General features: G+C 32.8%; 1 protein-coding gene across 5 annotated transcripts in view; it reads right to left on the reverse strand.

Annotated features, from left to right (window-relative positions):
• Positions 1–1,910: 1,910 nt before the first annotated feature.
• The window catches only part of LOC149488070 (uncharacterized), a 91,867-nt gene continuing 74,264 nt past the window's right edge, over positions 1,911–19,513 (reverse strand). For all 5 annotated transcript variants that reach the window (XM_089696930.1, XM_089696929.1, XM_089696933.1 and 2 more), the window contains 2 exons: positions 4,723–5,411; positions 1,911–4,140 (listed from right to left, as the gene is read on the reverse strand). In XM_089696930.1, the coding sequence (XP_089553056.1) occupies positions 4,030–4,140; positions 4,723–5,411 (800 nt within the window). In that variant the 3' untranslated portion in view covers positions 1,911–4,029. The remainder of the gene's footprint in view (positions 4,141–4,722; positions 5,412–19,513) is intronic.

Below are 19,513 nucleotides of genomic sequence, written 5' to 3' on the forward strand. Positions count from 1 at the left end.
CCTACTAATAATTATAGCCTTATTTGAAGAAATTACAGAAATTTAAGTTCTTACATTGAATCTTAGTAATTATCAAGATAAAGTCAAGTTTACGGTTTAATTAATAAGGTAAGTAATCATGTACCATTGAAGATATCAATTATCACTAATCATATGAACTACTAGCTTCCGCCCACTTCTTCGCCCGTGTGGTGTTTTGATAAAAGGTAGCCTATGTTCTTTCTCAGGGTCTAAAGATTGTCTGTGCCAAATTTCATCAAAATCGGCTGAGAGGTTAAGGCGGGAAAGCGTAACAGACAGAGTTACTTTCGCATTTATAATATTAGTAGGGATAATGTAGTTTTATGGAATTCTTATAAATAGTTTCTTTTGATATGATTAGAATACAAACAGAAAACCTAAGTAGTTCTCTTTCTACAACCAAAAAGTACTACTCACAACCCGAATTTTCTTAAAGAATCTCATCAATGTTGCAAGTAAAATACCAACTAGGTACAAATAAAAATCATGTTCTTAAAAAAGCAAATTGAACACTTTAATGTTTTAGACATTATCGAATAATAGTGAGATATCTTTTTATTTCTACATTTTAGTAGATTATTACAAATTGTAGTTTAACAAAGACAATAGAACACTCGTCTATATTTTTTTATCTATGAATGTAATAAAGTTGCAAGAGTGTAGTGTTTTACAATAAAGCCAGTGTGCAATAAACATTAATTTTAAGTGCACTAAAAATGAGAACAAATTTCCACACAAAACAATTATAGTGAAGTAAACAATAAAATTCATATAAATATAAAATGAACAATATAAATGCAACAAAGAAAGTCGTGGACGGAAAGCAAAATCACAATAAACTCATAAAATACCAATTATAAATATTTTTAAACAATTTCTTATTTTGTTAATAGACTTTACGCAGTGCATTCAAAGTTAAGTTTAAATTTGTAAATATAAATTTTGAATCGTCATAAAATGAAGAATATTATAGTATATATGTGGCAGCCTGCTAGCTTAGTCAGACGTTCAATTTATAGCCTAGCCTCTTTATTAAACGGTGCCGTTCAAGTAACGACCGAGAAATTACACTGTCATATTCGACACGAAAATTCCTAGTATTTATACAATTAACTTAGATCATTAAGTAATGGATAACACTCGCAGGCGTTTCCCCTTTTGCTGAGGTATAAGATTATTCGAATCGAAAAATCTTATGCTTTCATAAAAACTACTTGCGTAATCGATTACAAACACTCTGCGTATTCGTAAAACATCGAAAGGACGTCTGCGAGTGCTCCGCTAAAAATGCCGTTTTGCACTGTCAAGTCTTGCAGAAGCAATTCAAACATGTCGAATATTAAAAAAGATGGAATAACCTTTAATTTGTGTATATTTTTTTATTTTTTAACGTACATTTCTAATTAAATGCAATTTCTAATAATCGTCGATGTATCGTTTAGCGATATGATCAAGACAAATAATCGAGTCATGTTTCGAGAGAGAAAGAGACGAGACTATCATGGAAAGAAAATATACAAATTTAATCTTTATCTACTAAGAGAGAAAGTTGAATTTAAAACGCGATAATGAACCGCATTCCTTACGAGACTATCTTTTAAAGAAATACAAATTTAATCTTTATGGTCTAAGTTATAAAGTTGAATTTAGAACGCGATATTGAACCACACTCCCCACGAGACAACTTGGAATGAAATACAAATTTAATCTTTATGAACTTAGGGATAGAGTTGAATTTAAAAACTCGTCGCTGAAAAAGGTCGTAAATTTTTACGACTTTCGTGACACAAATTATTTTTGTGAATGTGTGATTGTGTTTCAATAGTGTGAGTTGCCCTCCCCGCACCAAAATCAGCAGAAAGTTTAGTTAGAACATTTGCCAGCGTACTCCATCCATTACTTAATGATCTAAGACAATTAAACATGTAATATTAAAAATATAAGAAAATATCTGGATTGAAGTACAACATATAAAGTGCATTGGGGTATTTGCAAATATATTGTTATTTCGAAAATTGTGAATACCGAAATAACTTCAGAGGAACGTTTGATTGTATGTATTGTATTGGTACAGCATGAAAATATAGTTGTTTGATATGTTACAACAATCATAAACTATGTGTTAATTTTACAATATTAGAGTTACCCCAAAGCACCTTAAAATGAACAGAAATAAAATTATAGCGTTTTTTTTATTTTTCTTATGGAAATGGATTTTTTTCTATTGTAAGTACTATTGCAAAATAGTATAATTTAGTATATTGTTTCAGTGTGAGCCTTCTTTTTGCGCTTAAAAAGAACACACTATAACAAAAAATTGCCGAAGCAGGTTTCAAATTTTTGAGATGTAGTTACTATACAAAAAAATTGGTTGTTTGTAAAGTAGGTTTACGATCGAGATGTTTACGTGATAACGTCTTATTGGTGGCAGCGCTCGAGATGAGACGGGAGATCGGTCCGTCTCTCTCTCGTTATACCTGCGATCGCGCTCGTGAGGTTTTGGTGTGACACAAGTTTCTGAACATGTCACCCGACTAAAACGATTTTAAAAACGTTATCACGTTAAAAATAAATGGCAAGTGAAAAAATAAGGATATGTACATACATATTTTTGTAAATAAACTAATAAGTCATATACATACTCTTATAAAATCGCAAGAATTATCAAATATATTAATAAACAAATTAAAAGTTATATATTTTGGTAAGTTATACAAATTTAAGTAAGTTGAATTAAATTATAATATATTACAGCTAATAGTATTATGAAGCTAAAATATAATTTTACGAACAAAAACTAATTTGAATACTGAGATCATTAGCGTCTATTTCTACATTATGCAAATTAATACATACCGATATTTATTTGGCGTTTAGGAGCCTTTAGAATATAATATATATAGGTCTTACATTTATGTATTTTGTTTTTAAATCATGCATGACCTTGTGTATGACAATTTTAATTTTTTACAGGCGTTTTATCTTCTTTTTGGCGGGAATTGAAGTGTGATTTTTGTTTATGTTACCAGCTATCTACGATTAACAGTTGCAATGAAAAAGTATTTTGTTTAATAAAATAATGCTGTAGGTTTAACATTTATCACAAAATTAAGTACTAAATAATTACTAATTATTTACAATCGCCGTAAAATTAAATAAATAAACTGTTAAGTCAGATTAACAATAATTAAAATTATAGTTATTTCTTAAACCTCATACACCCATTGGCAAATAGGGCCATCGAATATTATATTAAAAAATTCCGACTTATTAGAAACCCACAATTTTTATTTTTTTTACATACAATTTATGTATTTATACCACACTGCTAAAATATATAAAAGCAAAGAAAGCAAAAATTTTAATAAGTTACCATTTTATCTATTCTGTGAAAGTCAACGAAAGAATTCATTTCAATGGATTTTGATGAATCGCCAATAAATTTATTTTAGTAATGAGAATATTATTTAAGCGACATTAAATGCTATTTAAGAATTTTGCTTAATTCCAGTATACCTTACCATCTTTATTCAATAAAGATCGATAAAGGTTACTTTTTAAATATTCACTTAATTGTTATATCAATTACGTTATTGAAAAATTTACCATCACACTATCTTTTTCTAATAAGTGCGTTGTACATAGGTCAGAAAGAGATAAATATAGATTCAAATAAAAATTAGCAGTTGGGGCTTATTCAGGTACTTTACTATGAACGATTTTGGCAATTTCCCATTAAAATTCACTTTGGATTACAGACGACATACATGCGCTTCTTTTACAACGCAATACGCCGCCATTGCAGAAAAAATGTAGGAAAAAGAGCGCGAACTTTCTAGTCCTAAATACAGTCACAATAAGACAACAATTGTAAAAGCTACAATAATTAATGTACTAAATTATTTACACAACACAAAATAACTGAATAACTTTGAAGATAAGTTTTATCTTAATCTTAAGGCTAAATTGTCACAAATGTCACATTACACATAGTGTCTGAGTTTGTTTCTATAACTTGGTGTGTTTCACTGTGTCAGTCCAATAGTTCTGTATGGTCATGGCTTCTAGAGAATTCAGGAACGAGTCGTTGTCCAGGCTGTACATTTCCTCTGAATTGTCCTGGAAAAAAAAATTTAAGTGGTAAATGTTCTGGTTATTAAAGCTTAAAGATATTTAAAAAAAAATAGGGGCATTTGGTATTTATTTAACATTAATAAAATTCCCAGATGAATGGGAATTAGCTAACAGTTTAAAATTGATATTGTTTTCATTTAAGTTAAAAGATTCAAATTAGATTTCTTTAAAAATGATTCTTCAAATATAGATATTAATAAACAAATATAGTGCTGCATAGTATATTATCTAAAGGACTATCTTCTTCTGCCTTCAAACTATTTATTGAGTACACAACTCAAGTGCAGTGCATTCAACCAATAAATCACCAATCCATCTATCACGCTATCAATATATTAATCCATACTAATATTATAAATGCGAAAGTAACTCTGTCTGTCTGTTACTCAATCACGCCTTAACTACTGAACCAATTTGCATGAAATTTGGTATAGAGATATTTTGATACCCGAGAAAGGACATAGGATAGGTTTTATCCTGGAAATCCTACGGGAACGGGTTTTTCCTTGAAAACGCGGGCGAAGCCGCGGGCGGAAAGCTAGTTGGTTTATAAACAAAGTTACTTACTCTTATAGTGCTATCATCTAGATATCCACTCGAGTCAGGGTTAGAACATTTATCGTTCAACGTCTGAGGTTTGTTCAGATACCGTCTCCTGTATAGAATGAACGCAGTGCTCCCAGCCAATGCCGCTAAGACCAGAGCGGCAAACGATATGCCAGCTATCACTCCCGTATCCATCCCACCTTCACCGGGATCTATAACCCTTCTAGAAGATTCTATATTCGGCGGTATCCTCGTCTGCAAGAACGCCGTTTCCAAGGACAACGGCTTTTCAGTCACTATCCGACTCTCCAACAATCCCTCTAAAGCAATACCATCTTTTATGTAGTCTGGTCTCGTCAAATTCCGCTTTTTGGAAGGAAATGTCGCGTTCTGCGCTTCTGTCACGTTCGTGAATGTTCCTGCAGTTGCGTTTACACTGGGATTGATTTCAAACGTTGTGTTGTCTGTGATGTTCACTGGAGTCCACTGTATTTGGACGGCGTCTGTTGTCGAAGACACATTTGGCGCGACAGAACTCTTCGGTATCTCCTTTTGAGTGACGTTCTCTGGCGGTTTTGTAGTAGTTACTAGTGGTGTTTTCGTGAAATACATAGCTCTAGGCTGTCTTTCAGCATAACGTTCAGTTTCGAGGCTCGATACTTGCTCTATTTCTTCTGACTGAGGCGCAGCAAGGGTTCTTCCGGTGCCCGCTGAAATGATAAGATAGACATAATTAGTCATTATAAGCATCAACCTCTTTAAAGTCCCAAGGTAAGATAACATAACTAGCAGTAGATGAGTTGTATTTACTGAACATTTTAACGACATTAATGATCAATTCCATTTATAACGTTAAATTTACCTACAAGAATGTAATTTAAGCTGAGTACCGCCCTTAAAGTGCCTTTGAAAACCCTTCCACACATTTTATAGGGTCAGGGATTACAGTATTTGAATATTCAGAACGTCATAACGACAATATATTAGAAATACAAGTCAAAATGACACGGTTAAAGTTGAAAAGGGTATCATATATTTTATGAAAATGTCCTTGCAAGCCTTTCGAGACAACGGTTCATTGAACAAGTTTTTGCAGTTTCTCTATAGCTGAATAGACTTTTTATACTATTAAGTCATTGAGTAAGCAAAAATATTACAAAGACGTGACGAGGTTTTTTTAACAACGTAGGTAACGTTGTAAAAAAACAAACAACTAAAAAACTGCGCATTCCAAATATCCATGTTTCCAATAGATATAATATGTACCCAGCGACATCATAAGTACGGCGTGCAAAACAAAACTAGCTTAAATTATTTGCATACCACGGTCAATGTACTTTGTATAGGAATTTCATATTCATACCAATATAACATTCAGCTGATGATTCAGCAATTACATTAGTTTCGCAGGAGGCTAGCGAATAAAAATTCACGAAGCGTGCCAAATTAGCGCTCATGCGGGTAGTTCAATGTTTATCGTGTATATCGTTTAATTGTATCTAATCCATACTAATATTATAAATGCGAAAGTAACTCTGTCTGTCTGTCTGTTACTTAATCACGCCTTAACTACTGAACCAATTTGCATGAAATTCGGTATACAGATATTTTGATACCCGAGAAAGGACATAGGATAGGTTTTATCCCGGAAATCCTACGGGAACGGGTTTTTCTTTGAAAACGCGGGCGAAGATCGGGCGGAAAGCTAATATGAAAATAAATTATTATGCGAAAATCGTATGCAGTTATATGAAAACTACAAACGAATACAAATAGACAAATAAATATACTTCATATTATATTATTAAGTAAATATTACATACAATGTACTTATAGAAACGTGTAGGAAGATAAATAAATGAAATCTGACTAAATGTCAGATTTTCCAAAAATTTCCAAAAAAATGGAAAATTGGTTTCACCAGTTCTTCATCGTGCCCGACCATTCGAAAATTATATCATTATGGTTAGGGAGCCAGGTGCAAATTTGGTTCATTATTTCCTCTCAAGAGATAATTCGTCAGACGCATGAGAGTATAGTATTATAAAGCCTCGTGAACGTCAGCTGGCGCTCGGTTGGGGGGGTGAGCGGTTGTAGCCTCCCACGCACATAGGAAAAAAAATACATTCATTCATTCATTTCCTCTCAGCTAAAAATTTGTCAAATTGTAGCTAACCCAATATCTCAACGAAAAAAAATAGTCAGCTGGTTACAACATGGTGTATTATACGTCAGCTGGTGTCTCGAACATGAAAGTTAAATTTAAAGAAAAATTTATTTTCCGTTATTTCCTCTCAAACAAAAATTTACCTGATGATAGCTTATATGTAGGGATGTAACGATACATGATTTTGCCGATACGATACCGATACCGATATTTGTAGTAATGTATCGGCGATACCGATACCGATACCGATATCGATGGCTTGGTAGAAAAATAAATAGTGAATTATGCATAAAAAGTTACCAACATTTAACAGAGACAACTGTTAATCGTATTCTTTTAAATAAAAATGCCAAATCAAAAAACAACAAAACCATTTATTTTAGTATTATTATTTTACGAAGTCAGTTAAACTTTAAGTAATACACATACAATCAGTACCTAATAAAAGTTTACTATTCTGCCGTCCTTTAACTAGAAAACCGTTAAGCCCACGAAGTGAGTTTCGAGTAAATGGCAAAAAACACGGAAATCGTTATTTCTTAAAAATTATGACACTTACAATAATTATTGTGAGATACATCGATCGACATTTAATTATATTATATATAAATATTAGTTTTTACCCAGAAACTGTTATAATTTATTTTTAAATTCACTTTTTCTCGTTTAGTTCAGCATATAATCTGAAAATTTTAACTATTTACTGGACAAGACGGCCGTTCACATACCATAGCGACTTTTTAGCTAAGTAATTTAGTATTTTTATTTTCATTTTGTGATTTTTTTTTATTTAGTAATAAAATGCTTACCTTAAACGTCGTTAAGCTACTATAACTACTTTTAAGCTATGACTTTCGTTTTAATTTAAATTTCAAAAACTTTATAATCAGCGTTTAAGGGCTTTTGGATGCTTTTGTACTATGATTCTATATAGTTGTACTAAATTTTAATCTTACTAATGTTAAAAATTTGCTGCTGTCTGAGGCTTTGCTCTCGGGAATTACATCCTCTAGGTCAACCAATGGAAAGGAAAAGGATCAAAAGCTTTTAGGTTTAAGTATTAAGGATTTAAACACTATCTAAATTAATGGTTTTAGCGTCTTATTGTGAGTAACAAGTATTTTAAACTCTTTTACTAAATGACTCTTTTAAGTTTTCGATAAAATTAACCTTTATTTCTCGTCATGTTCACGTTTATTTCATTACAGTGGCTCATTAAGGGGTTAAGATTGAGATAAATCTTCTCGCTTTTCTTTTTTGGAACCGTATATTCATTTAGTATTGCAATTTTAACGTTATTTTATAAATATTCTTCTGCGAAGCCATCATACGAGTCACGGATATGTGAGTACATATAGAACCACAAACAATGTAAACATAAATCGTTTCCTGAAAAAAAAATTAAGACTTGTGCACAAGGTTTTTGAAAAAATACACCCTGGTTTCAATAGGGCTTCAAGCTCTTACATGTGGGATGCTCTTAATAAATAATGTAGAACCGTTTATCAAATGATTAGAAGACTCTTTCATCCACATTCAGAAAATATAATATACCAGAATATGTGGAAAATAGCAGGAGGTAGAAAACTTTTTATTTGCTACAATGTAAAAAATACAAATCTTAATAATCTAATACATATAAAGATAAGAAAAAATAGCAATAGTTGCAAAATGGACTCCCCGTCAGCGTGTCAAAGGTAGTGTACTCCTAACAATTTTTGTATCACCATCTCTAGTACATTGCTTGACAGTCGATTACTAATTCCACCCAAGGGGTAAATTACATAATTAATAAATAGTTTTAAAAATTAAATAGTACAGACTGTCTTTCTTCTCTTTCTCGGTTACAGAGACAAATCAGAGTCTAAACAGAGAAGTACGATTGAAAGTTCGCAGTGTCGTAACCATTACCTACCAAATTTTCGTAACTTTGACTTGTTATATTTTCCGTAATTTAGCTCCTAGATTGTTTAAAACTTAGTAAACCTGATCAGAAACAATACGTCTTGTAAAAGAAAATCAAAAACAATCGGTACTCTGCTTGGGAGCGACATTATTTCATCATCACTCTCATCCCCAAAACTGATGCATCACCAGAATCGGATAACTGCCTTTTAGCTAAAAAATGAGGGTTAGCTGCTTTGTAGCTAAGCAAAAAAGTGTTATTAGAATTTTTCCTAAATAAAATTACTTAACTAAAAAAGCGTTAAGGGCGAGTAACTGCAAATAAGGTAAGGATTTCCATTGGAATCGTTATATGAAAGCATATCATAAAGCAGTTATAGTCCTTTTGCGTCCCTATAGTCAAGTATAATCTGATAACGTACTTTTAGTCAAGTAAAAAGCTAAAAAATAATTATTAAATCTGGCGGTTAAGGTACTTTAAAGGAAATTTAGCGAAGTAGTGTTAGACGCTTTCAAGTTATGGAATCGCTGAACTATTAATGCTAGAGAAATGATTCTTAGACAGAAAGATAGAGAATTCTGAACTCTATCACCCTACATTTAAAACTGAAAATTGACCATTTGAGGGTTAACGGCTTTTTAGTTAAAGGACGGCAGTATTGGTAGAGTTTTTTCAGAAAACAAAGTGCGCACGCGCGGGCGGCCTCCCGCATCGTTCATTGGGCTCATTCATTGGGTTCATTCATTGGGTTTGAATTATTTGATATCAAAAAAATTGGTTGTTTGTAAAGTAGGTTTACGATCGAGATGTTTACGTGATAACATAATGCAGTGGCAGCGCTCGAGATGAAACGGGAGATCGGTCCGTCTCTCTCTCGTTATACCTGCGATCGCGCTCGTGAAGTTTTGGTGTGACACAAGTTTATGATCATGTCACCCGACCCGAAAATTAAAAAAATTCAAAATTATTTATTTCTTTCCTTTACATAAACAAATTTGTGATTAGAACACTCCTAGTAAGCAAATAAAATGCTTGTGTCAGGAGGTTCCGCTCTTCCTTAACACTATTACAGAAACAGAAATAAAACAATATGAATGAATACAATGCAAAAACATAAAAGAAAAGAAAGAATTTAATAAAAAAATATCGGTATCGGTTGATTTATTATCGGCGATACCGATATATCGGCTTGCCGATATATCGGCCGATATATCGGTATCTGTATCGGTATCGTTACATCCCTACTTATATGTAACTGTGGATAAATATATATGTCAGCTGGCTGTATCTTGGTGGAAAAACCGTCAGCTGATACGGGAGGCTACAACCGCTCTTACCCCCAACCGAGCTCCAGCTGACGTACACGAGGCTTCATAATACTATACTTTGATGCATTTTATTAATTACCGCTTGAGAGGAACTTGGTCATAAAATCTGCTGCTGGCTCCCGGACCATTATACAACAAAAAACTTTGCTAGCGCGATTCAATTCTTCTCAATAGCGTGTAGTAGCGACATCTATTTTCACTGACCGAAGCTACTTGATACTCGACATAGCATTTTTCTCTGAGATGATTTTTATTTTTCTTTAAATAAAAGTGTTCTTAAATGTATATCCAGGTGCGCGTTCGCGAGTTGTACATCGCGATGCAGCGTTGCCCTTACATCCACGAGATGAAGGAGCGGCTGCTTGGCGCGCCAACAGACGGGGTTGAACGCGAACGCGACCAGAGAGAGCAGAGCGAGTCGCCGCCGCCGCCCATAGACCCGCAGGTCGGCACCATCGTCAAAGTGAAGATCATCCATCGTCATTCACTGTTTATTCTATTTTTTAATTTCAAAGTTCTGTGCTATCTGTGTCATGAATTTAATCACAGAATTTAATACATGGTTCAAAGCGAAAAGGAATAATTTAAAAATAAAATTTTATGCATTAATCAATCGATAATAAAAAAAAAAAAAAACAAAGTGATTTTATTTAAAAAAAATATTTTGGTAGGTGTATTGCTTAATTTTTGCCTGCTATAATTGTCCAACATCTATACTTCTATAATCTATACTAATATTATAAAGAGGAAAGGTTTGTAAGTATGTATGTATGTATGTATGTATGGTTTTCACGCATAAACTACTGGACCGATTTCAAAAATTCTTTCACCATTAGAAAGCTGCATCTTTACTGAGCAACATAGGCTATATTGCATTTTCAAAAAAATTAGAGATCCTTACCAAAAATGCAATAATGTAACCCAAGGTGTAAAAAATTCCTTAATAAAAATTCTGTCATCGCGTGCGCTGCGGAATCTATTGAAGATAGAACAAAAAAATGTTCTACGATATTATAGAAAGGATCAATATCTATAAGAAAGTCCGCGATACCATATGTCCATCTTCAGTAGTTATGTTACTACAACAACTTTTTTACGTTTTCAAAGTAAATAGAAGTGCCGACAGTAATCAAACCATGTTATCCAGATACACATATATTAATCCTTATCCCATTAAATGATGTTTTATTATAGACTGTTTCAATACCAGCAAAATACTTTTTAAATGAAAAAAATTGGATATTCCATTCAAAAGATATAACGAATTTTTAAAAGTGTCAATCTACAGAAAATAGTAGGTATACTGTTCAATACAATGAGCAGGCGTAGTGCGGGACGGGGTAAAGGTGATTTTCATGTGATTAGAAATTAAACCTATAGTCCGACCTATAGTAGACTTTTCACTGTCACGATATCGTTACCTATGCGGGTGAAACCGCAGGGTATTGCTAGTCTTATATATAAAAATGAATCGCAAAATGTGTTGGTAAGCGCATAACTCGAGAACGGCTGAACCGATTTCGATAATTCTTTTTTTATTATATTCCTTGAAGTACGAGGATGGTTCTTATGTTGAGAAAACGTAAATATGTACCACGGGCGAAGCCGGGGCGGACCGCTAGTTCATAATAACTATACCCGCGTGAGAAATATTTATATTTGGTCAAATGTTACGCATTAATGGCTATACAACTTCCTGTATTCGTCTAAAGTTGCTTCTTAGAATTACTTTTATCTTCGAATATAATAGAGTTAAATATAATAGATAGCTAGACTCAGTATTTTTTTGTTATCAACGTTTGCATGGCATAAACTTTTGGTACGCACGAAATGATGAATTATTGAAATTGACAGATTGGCACAGGGATCAGTGACCCCGTCTATTGTGTCGTAGGCACGAATTATTATCGGAAATATATTGTGATTTAATAAAGCCTTCCTGTATTTTGTTTATTTATGAAGAGTCGATGGATTATGAAATTTCTGGAAATGGTTTAGTAGTAATATAATTTAGGATAGTAAACTAGGTCCCACCGGATGGTATCAAGTATATATGTATCTAAATTTTATCACTTATTCTTCTAGTCCCAGCGGAAACGAATACAATCAAAAATCATTAAAAGCGGTTCATCCGTTCTTGAATGAATAATGTAACTAACACCACTTTCTCATATATTATGTAGATTGTAGAAGATAATATGGTTACCAACATTTACTTAGATTGTTATATCATAAAATACAATAGCTATTCGGTTACGTATTTCCTTCAAACACGTTGACATAGTAGTTAGTTCATTTTTTAGGCTTTCAACGAAGGATGATATTGAGACAACCTTGTTGACTTCCCGTACCACAATGCTGATACGAATTGTCAATGCGATGCGTTCACTTTAATGCTATTGTTTTTAAACTAGGTCTCTTATGTTTTCTTTAGGAATGCGGGAAAACGGGACAATACTCTATAGCCATTCAATCTGTTTGTTTGTTTTATAATAGCGCTAACAATGACATGAAAAATACCCTTGAAAGTTGTATAACCGATGTTGTGTTGGGTCGATTATACCTAATACCTAGCTGTGCCCCGCTGTTTTACCCGCATTGCTCCGCTCCTGTTGGTCTTAGCGTGATGATATACCTATAGCAGTATAGCCTTCCTCGATAAATGGGCTATCAAACACTGAAATAATTTTTCAAATCGGACCAGAAGTTCTTTAGATTAGCGCGTTCAAACAAACAAACAAACTCTTCAGCTTTATAATATTAGTATAGATTATATTATATTATAAGGATAGATATATGTATAGGTAAGTATATAAATTTGGAATGCATCTTAAAAATAATGTCTGCAGCCTCTATTTACATACTGAATGCTGAATATGTAAAATATATATTGAATACAAATGGTTGTGAACCCGTTATAATTACGTGACTTCGTCGCCTGCTTTTGGTTATTTTACTAAATTCTTGCTAATACAAACACTTTCCAAAAATTTAATTTTGTAGGAAATTTATGACGAATGAATTTATGATGTTATAGTTATGTTATTATGTTATGTTATAGATGTAGAATATTCTTAATACGCTGAAAAGATGAGGATTTAATGCAATTTCACTTACTACATTGAACTATACATATACAAATTGATGTTAAAAAAAGACATAAATTCAACAGAATTTTATATAAAATCTTGAAATATCAACTTTAAAATCATTTTGAGACTAATATCAGTAAATTTTTAATGTCTCAAAAGCTAAAATCTAGAAATCCCCTTTCATCATCAATCGAAGTTCGAACTTCATTACCGTAACCCCACAAAGACAGAAAATCCCTTGAGCATCACGAAAGATTCTTTGACCGAAAGTTCCCGAGCCAGCAATTTATGTGACGGATAATAGGTATTACGTACTATAATCTCTTTCCCTGGCTTCCTTTGATCACTGTCTATCAAATTGTATCGGGAGATATGAGCCCTCTTCACAATGGTGAGTGTTGGCCCAACAAATGATCTTCGATGTTTGCCATTACGGCGATTATGAATAAACATCTACAATGACAGCCGACCGAATAGACATTTTGGCCCTCTACACAGACACTATCGTAATTGCCTCTACTTGGCCAACACTGTCCATTGTGAAGAAGGTCCACTATAGGCAATCTATTTGACGGTACATTTACGATGCCTCATAACATTACAGAAGCTGTCATCAATATGATACATAAACCAACGGATAATCGAGTATGTTATTGATAATTTATATAATAATATTTATATATATATATAGATAATATTTAAGAATAATGGCCAGTATAAGCAAACAAAATGAATCCTTATCCATGAAAACATGCTTGGTTCCCAGTTGAATAGTTTGCCTCTGGTTACTACACAATCTATATAAAGAGCTAGTTCAAATAGCCATTATACCCATAACCTCGTTATACAAATTCCATGAAAGGCACAACATAATGAGATCAGTTTTGCCGCTCAAATAGCCCAGAGGTTATCGAGTGTACAACAATGGCCAATTTATGGTGCCCCTTCATTGTTCTATCCGCCAGAGGAACCATTATGTTGACGAGGGATATATTCAAGTATTCTGCCCAATATCTATAGCATTGTTGTTATTTAAGGACAATCTAAGACCTTGGTTGACAGGTATTGTGCTGAGTCATTGAAATCAAGTAGGTTTTTGTGGATAAGTGGCAAATGAATGAGTATGTATATTTGTGATGCTATTATTATTTTGTTAAAGCGATATAGTCAATTTTGCGAAAACCACAAGGTTATACATTATACAAGCATCAGATTTTATGGAGGCGAATCTTTATTTAACAAAATTGTTTCACATTTTGTCAAAACAAAAACCAATAAAAATCTAACCTTAACCTTAACTTAAGACTCATTAATATTTATTACAATATTTGCTACGCCGAGAAAAAAGACAAACATCTTGACTTTCAAAGGGTCCTCTTAGTATTTGCTTTAGTAAAGTCAAGCGAAGAATATCAGAGAACACTGGCATATTTGACATTCATGATCCACTTTCGTACTGTTTATTTAAGTCTGACCCCGAAGACACGACGAAATATAACTCACATACATCAGACAAACTTTGCTGTCAGCACATACCCTTAAAATCTCTTCCGAACACAGCCTTAAAGTCTTTGGAAATCGGCAGAAAATTATAAAACTGAACCACTTTCGAACTCTGTTAAACTTAAGTCTTCACCACGATATATTAAATTGCTCAAAACTGCACTTCTATCAATTTCAACTTGTTAACTTTAGTCTTCACTCTAGTTGTAACATTGTGGTATATAAAACGTCTTACAAGACACTGTACTTAAGCTGGTGAGAGTTCTCGACTGAAGCCAGTTACTGAGAAACCTTTGGACTTTCCAGTGAAGGTGACATCGAATTAGGGTTTATACAGTTCATACTGTGATTTATATAACTGACAGTCTGTAGTCCTATCACCTTGGCTATGTTATTTCGTAGCAAATTAGGAATATTTGCTGCTTATGGGCTTTAAATATTACGATGTAAATTATGAATTTAATTTGCAAGCTTCTGCGTTAACTCCACTATCCTAATCAACTGACGATATTTATTTGGGACAAGAGTTTTAGTCATAAAGCATTGTGTATTTCCTATATTTTCACAAATTTTTGGAAAGCGAGTCATAATATTTGGCAATTTTCCAGGTTTAACTTCAAACTCAAGTTTTTTTTATGTTTAATTTACAATGTTAGATGCCAAATTACTGCTTAAATTATTAATTTTAATATAACAAGAAAAAAGAATATAAATGCAGATAAAATTACAGGTCAGCGATCTCCAATTTAGGTACTTTTACACAGATAAACTGAACTTTAACAAAACCCCACGAAAATTATGTTTCGTATACAAAAGGCAGGCTCGTTAAGTCAAGGCTAAGATTGTTTGATGTAAAAATAGACGTTGACGGAAAATGTAGTTTATGACGTGTAATTAAGAAAATTGTGCAAACTTTATACGCTTATAAAATAAATATAATGAAAAGTAATATTCTACGCAGTAAGAAAATATAAACGCTTTCAAGTAAAATAATACGAAATAGAAAACAGAATTTTAATATTTCGCATAACAGAGGCGTATTTATGGAATTTTATTTAAAACGAGATTTAAAGTCTCGAATAAATTGAGCTTCTGTTTATTCATTAAGGCTTATGAAATGTAATAATAATAAATATGAATAAGTATTATATAAAATAGAAATGGGTGTAGGTAATGAAACGATCGCTGTACTATCACATAATATTATACCTAATATCAGTTTTCTAACTATGAACTTATGAGATTAAAGAGTAGTGACCTATTCCGTTAGACGGAGCATATTGTTTTTGTCTTGTGGTCATTCATTTCGTTTGTTTTCTAGAAGAAAGTGTCCTAATATTTTAGGGAAATGTGTGTGACGCTACAGACAAATTAACACTAACCAAAGTTATTTTTACAGTAAACTCTTCAGTCATAAAAACACACATCCTTGACTCATTTACTTCAGAAAAGTTAATACAAGAACGACGCGTTTCAACAAAGGCTTTATATTCTTGCGGTTTACGAAATCGTGTAGACTTCATGACATACGGTATGAGTCAAGCACGAAGTACACATCACGATGTTTAGTTTGCGTCATTAGATGATCTCTAAAGGTGAGGCAAAAGGTGACGCTGATCTTTTGGAAAAATAATGGTTTACTAGATTTCGGAATGTGTTGCTGTGTGGCTAAAATTGGTGATACTTTAGTTTTGTTAAATTAACCAAGGGACCGCCGCGCCGCTGCAGTCGTCTTAGATAATAATATTAGATCGCATGCAGATTGCAATAGTTAATTGAGTGGGTACTACATTATGTTCATATGATTCATTATAAGATATTGGAATATATTGTTTAAAAATCAATAATAATCGTGTCTTCGAGAAGTCATAAATCTTGAATAATAACATGTTAGATTAGATTTTTTTAATTGTGGCTGATGATAATAATTGCGGATACACGATTGTGAATATTTTTTATTAGTAGATTTCCTTGTGTTCCGTGCATTTTTCTATTTATAGACTGTTTTGTAATTAAGATGAATTTGAATACTCCGATAAATTTATTTCCTGCATTAAAATTATTTTTCTTTACCTCAGATAGCTCAAAAGAGATCGCTGAAAAGCAATAAGGTCGCCTTTTGTACCTTGTCTCTTTTATTATTTTATATGTTTAAAATAAAGATTTAAATACAATAAATAAATAATTAACAAATAAACCATTTCAACCCACAAATCAAGCCATTCCGTCATGCTATTTAAAATTGAAAAGGACCCTTAAACCTTTTTCCGCTCCCATTTACCGATAACGCACAGCGGGTTAAACCTACCGTGACTGAGTAAAAAGTTAAAACTTAAAACGGGAAATACTGCACTTCAAAATATAAAATGTTCACGATTTCATTTCAATTTTTTCAATCGAAAAGCAAAATTAGACCTTTTTATAATATTGTTAAGTAAGTACTGTTGCACTAACAAAACACTATTCAGAGTCTTTTCTTAGAAATTGTTTTCTTTTAAATCAATTCAAGGAAGATGTCTTTAATAATAAAACGTTGATACTACTATAACTAGGTACATTTTTATATTTGAATTGAAATTGAGGAAGTGGCTTGAAACGTAAAGGCTTTAATTTCTACGAGTTGAAGGTTTCTAATATCTATATCAAGAAGATAGACTATAAGATAGAAGCTAAGTGCTTTGCGAATGCTTGCATGGTATGGAAATTTGAGAAAGTAGACACAGTTTGATAAAATAGAATTATGATAAGTGGCTAAACAAAATGCAAAACATAAGCATATGGGAAAGTATTCAAATTTAATTAAAACAAATGAATATATATGCGGACATTTAACAGTGTCGAATTCTATATCATTTCACAAAGTAAACAAAATTAGATTTACACTTCACAACCAATAGGAAAAGGCCGGTACCACACCACTAAACCAACACTAGCGGAAATACATTGAAATATTTGAAAATAGACATCTTAGCTCCTTTTTTCTTAGAATTCTCTGATACTAAATTAACTTCACATCAACTATTCGTTAAAGAATACCGCCTTCTCAACCACGATATCCTAACATTACTCTTTTCTTTCACATATCACTGATACTGAATCCATACTTCCATACTAATATTATAAATACGAAAGTAACTCTGTCTGTCTGTCTGTTACTTAATCACGCCAAAACCACTGAACCAATTAGCATGAAATTTGGTATGGAGATATTTTGATACCCGAGAAAGGACATAGGCTACCTTTTATTGCGAAATATGTACCACGGGCGAAGCCGGGGCGGACCACTAGTCTCCAATAAAAACGCACTAATTACTGAAATACTACAATACTTCCGTGCGTACACTTGGAATGTAGGTACAATGCACATATTATACAAGGCAAGGAACTAGCATGCTCCAATTTTAACGCATATAAAATGCATTGCGGAATCAAGATATGAACATAATCAAGTTGTATAACCTATTTCTTGTTATCAATGCATAGGCTTGGACACACTTCAGGGTTTCAGCGCTATAGAAGTAAGTAAGTAAGCAAGCAAATAAGTAATGTATATGGATCAAGTATCAGAGTATTTCGTGGATGTGTATTTGCAAATGCTTTAGGGCTTCCCTCCGTGTGTAAGTAGATGTAATAATTATTGAGACCATTCATGACATAATACTATTAATGATATTCTTTTATACTTTGCTAGAGCTAATGTGCCGCAATTGTTTTGATACCGAACAAACATCACATAGGAACTGTATGTTTATGTCCATGCGAATCAATAAAATACTATTGAATTAAACTAATAAAAAAAAAGACGTGTGGCACTCGGGGACTGCCGCGGTAAAGCTATTGCATAGCATGCCTTCAAGCCACACCTCCGAGCCCGTCGGAGTGGGGAGCGTGAGGTTTTTTCGTTACGGAATTTCTCGATTCGGTCCCCGCGCTCAAGGCCCGCGATAGAAGCTATGCAATAGCTTACAATATCCCGCTAATATAATACTAGCTTATGCTTTAATCCATCAGTCCTCGGAATCACAGACACAATAGAAAATCTATTGTGTCGCGCCCCGATCGGGCCTTACGGTGGTCAATGGGTTAAAATGTCTTAAGGTACATATGAATCTAAATGTTTTAAAATTCATACAGTTCCAATTAGCTGATTAGCATAAAACATACGTTAATTTTCACAAACTTTCACGCTTATAATATTAGCGGAATTAAACATAATATTAATTTGCATAATAGATAATAACGGTAATAATATTCGACAACAATATTAAGTAATCCTAAAATCATAATATGCTAATTATTTAAATTCATGCAAATTAAAACATTAGACCAAATATTATATTATATCGAAGGAAACGAAGCGTGTAATATGAAATTATAACACCATTTGTTATTGTTATGGAAAGATTACGCTGATTACGTATTTTACGAAATAAGTGAAAATAAAATTTGAATAAAAAAAAGTTTCTATACATATTTCACCACAATTTAGTAAGTTTTAAGTGTCGTTCTGTATATTTTTTACTTTTATTAAGTAAATTAATAAATAACTTTCGTGTTATGCCAATTTCGCCCCTAGGAGTCATTAGGAACTGAAAGACTTGAGAACAAATCAGACGTTTACTTTTTGTCCTACATTCGTAATCTATTGCACGCCTCATAAGCGAAGCGTTGAGGTGGGTACTACTGTCACTTCGCGCAAAACATCTGATTTTTCAAACTTAAAATGTCTTTATGTATCATACATTGCACTTGTAAGATAATACATACACACACATATTAAGAAAAAACACTATTTTTAACGTTCATGATATTTTTG

The sequence above is a fragment of the Colias philodice genome, chromosome 6 (assembly GCF_061535455.1).
Source record: "Colias philodice isolate Cphi_HAF_F1 chromosome 6, ilColPhil1 Martin Lab GWU primary, whole genome shotgun sequence".
Classification (NCBI taxonomy): Eukaryota; Metazoa; Arthropoda; class Insecta; order Lepidoptera; family Pieridae; genus Colias; species Colias philodice.